General features: G+C 37.4%; 1 protein-coding gene across 2 annotated transcripts in view; it reads left to right on the plus strand.

The window, feature by feature from the left end:
* LOC144978221 (protein cycle-like) overlaps positions 1 to 2,500 on the plus strand; it is a 111,776-nt gene that overhangs the window by 100,374 nt on the left and 8,902 nt on the right. For both annotated transcript variants that reach the window (XM_078924014.1, XM_078924013.1), the window contains one exon: positions 1,897 to 2,093. In XM_078924014.1, coding sequence (XP_078780140.1) covers positions 1,897 to 2,093 — 197 coding nt within the window. The remainder of the gene's footprint in view (positions 1 to 1,896; positions 2,094 to 2,500) is intronic.

A 2,500-nucleotide genomic window follows, 5' to 3' on the forward strand; every position in this document is an offset into this window, starting at 1 on the left:
ACTTTAATTTTAATGACATTTTTTTTTCTGTGTCGTCTGCAACCAAATTTTATTATGTTTGTCACACACACACACACACACTCACACACGCACACACACACACACACACACACACACACACGACGAAGTGGCCGAGTGGTTAAGGCATTTCACTGTGATCCGGAAGGACCCGGGTTCGAGCCCCGCTTCAGACACTTTCATTTTTTTCCTTGAGCAAGATTATTAACTCCCAATTTGCTCACTTGGACAACATGGGTGATTCCTGTTGACATCGGACATCTTGTTTGATGAGTTATCTATATTCCTTCGTGGAATGCCTGGGCGGAAGAGGCAAAAAAAAAAAAAAATACATATATGTATATATATATATATTGTCATGTTATTTTGTTACCGTTTTTTTATTTAAAATAAAAGGGGGGGGGGAGAAAAGAAAGTTTACAAGAAAAATGCCTCTTCTATGTTCTGGTTGGTCTTTCGATTGGCAGGGCTGTCACATAGATACATAGTATTGAAATCAGCGCTTATGACACTAACATTGGAACATGAAAGGTGGTAGAGGTTGGGGAACTAAGTGTGTTTTTTTTTTTTTTTTTTTTTTGGGGGGGGGGGTTTAAAAATCCCTATTTGTATTATATCTTCCCGTGATCCGCACTCCCACTCGATACAAGCACATTTGATAGACCCTGCTACACAATCATTTGACCCAGGATTGAGATTTATTGAGCTTTATATAGCGCAATATCCACTAAATGTGCCCAAAGCGCTTTATAAGGGGTCCCTGACCAACAGCAACATTTAAGATATAGGACGGGACATGACGCCTGTTAGGCGATATTACAATTTTTCGGACAAAGACAACGCTGTTATTGGCCGGGTACTCATTTTACACCTGTGTACGGTGAGAGAATGTGAGTAAAGAGCATTTTCCAAGGACTCAACTAAGCGCCGAGCACGAGGCTCGAACCCAGGACCTTCCGATCGGAAAGCGAGTGTCATACCACTAGACCACATAGCCGCACAGGATCAAACAGATCCCCTTGTTTTGCTCCATCTAAACATTTGTGATGACTTTTGTCAGTTTTATCATTAATACGATACACATATTATTGTATCATTACAATGTGCAGCCATGTGGTCCAGTGGTATGACACTCGCCTTCAGATTGGAAGGTCCAGGTTTCGAGTCCCACTCAGAGCAATGCATCGTTGAGTCCTTGGAAAAGACTCTTTACTCATATTCTCTCACCGTAATCAGGTGTAAAATGAGTACCCAGCCGTTAACAGGAGATAAGTTATTATTTTGCCGTCACGTCTCGACCTACATGTTAAGTGTTGCTGTTGACTAGCGACCAATTGTAAAGCGCTTTGAGCACGTTTAGTGGATATTTTGCTATGTAAATGCTCAAATTAGAATATTATTATGATAACTGATTAGTACGCTTCAACAGTTGTAACGTCACTTCCCTCGTAACGACGCACGGTAACTTAGTAACTGGCTCTAAACTATCGGAACAATGGCGGACGCCCTTATGAAATATTTCCCCGAGAGCATAAAAGCGTATGCAGAGGAGAAAAAAAAACATTATAAATCTGATAATGTTTTGACTTTTACACATTCTGATCACAAGACATGAAAAGTTCTAGCCAGCATGAAGAATGAAAAGTACCGATTTTATTTGTTTAGAACCACGATGGCCGCCGTTGCTGGGCGACGTGACATCAGACTATTGAATCCCAATTACTACCGTCCTTCTGACGCCACATTGGTGTTGATAATCGCGACGACGACGACGACGACGATGATGATGATGATGATGATGATGATGATGTAAAGACAACGACAACGACAAAGGATGATTGCGATGATGATGATAATAAATCAATTATCCTATTTCAGAGCGGCGTAACTATAAAGTCATTCACTGCACGGGCTACCTCAAGTCCTGGAGTAAGGCAAAGATTGGTTTGGACGACGATTCTGAGGCAGACAATGATTGCAGCATACTGAATTGTCTTGTAGCCGTCGGTAGGGAACAGCATTCGTTCAATGGTTACTCCTCTTTGGCGCAGGAAGAAGGCAGTGGGCACATCAAAGTGAGTTATGTAATAGCTAGATAGGCGTTTGCTTTCAGTTGGAGTAGTGAATAGCTCAAATTCAGAAAAAAATATCACGATATTTTGAATGACTGGCTTAATCACCTGTGTACTTTCTTACTTATATAATTATGTACTTACTTACTTACTGAAAAATTGCCTTCATGGACAATAAAGATATTATTATTATTACTGTTTTATTATTATTATTATTATTATTATTATTATTATTATTATTATTATTATTATTATTATTATTATTATTATTATTATTATTATTATTATTATTATTATTATCATTATTATTATCATTATTATTGTTATTATCATTATTATTATTATTAATATTAATATTGTTATTATTATTATTATTTTTATTATATTATTATTATTATTATTATTATTAT

This window comes from Berghia stephanieae, chromosome 8, assembly GCF_034508935.2.
Source record: "Berghia stephanieae isolate SIO BIC M18660-M18661 chromosome 8, UCSD_Bste_1.3, whole genome shotgun sequence".
Lineage (NCBI taxonomy): Eukaryota > Metazoa > Mollusca > Gastropoda > Nudibranchia > Aeolidiidae > Berghia > Berghia stephanieae.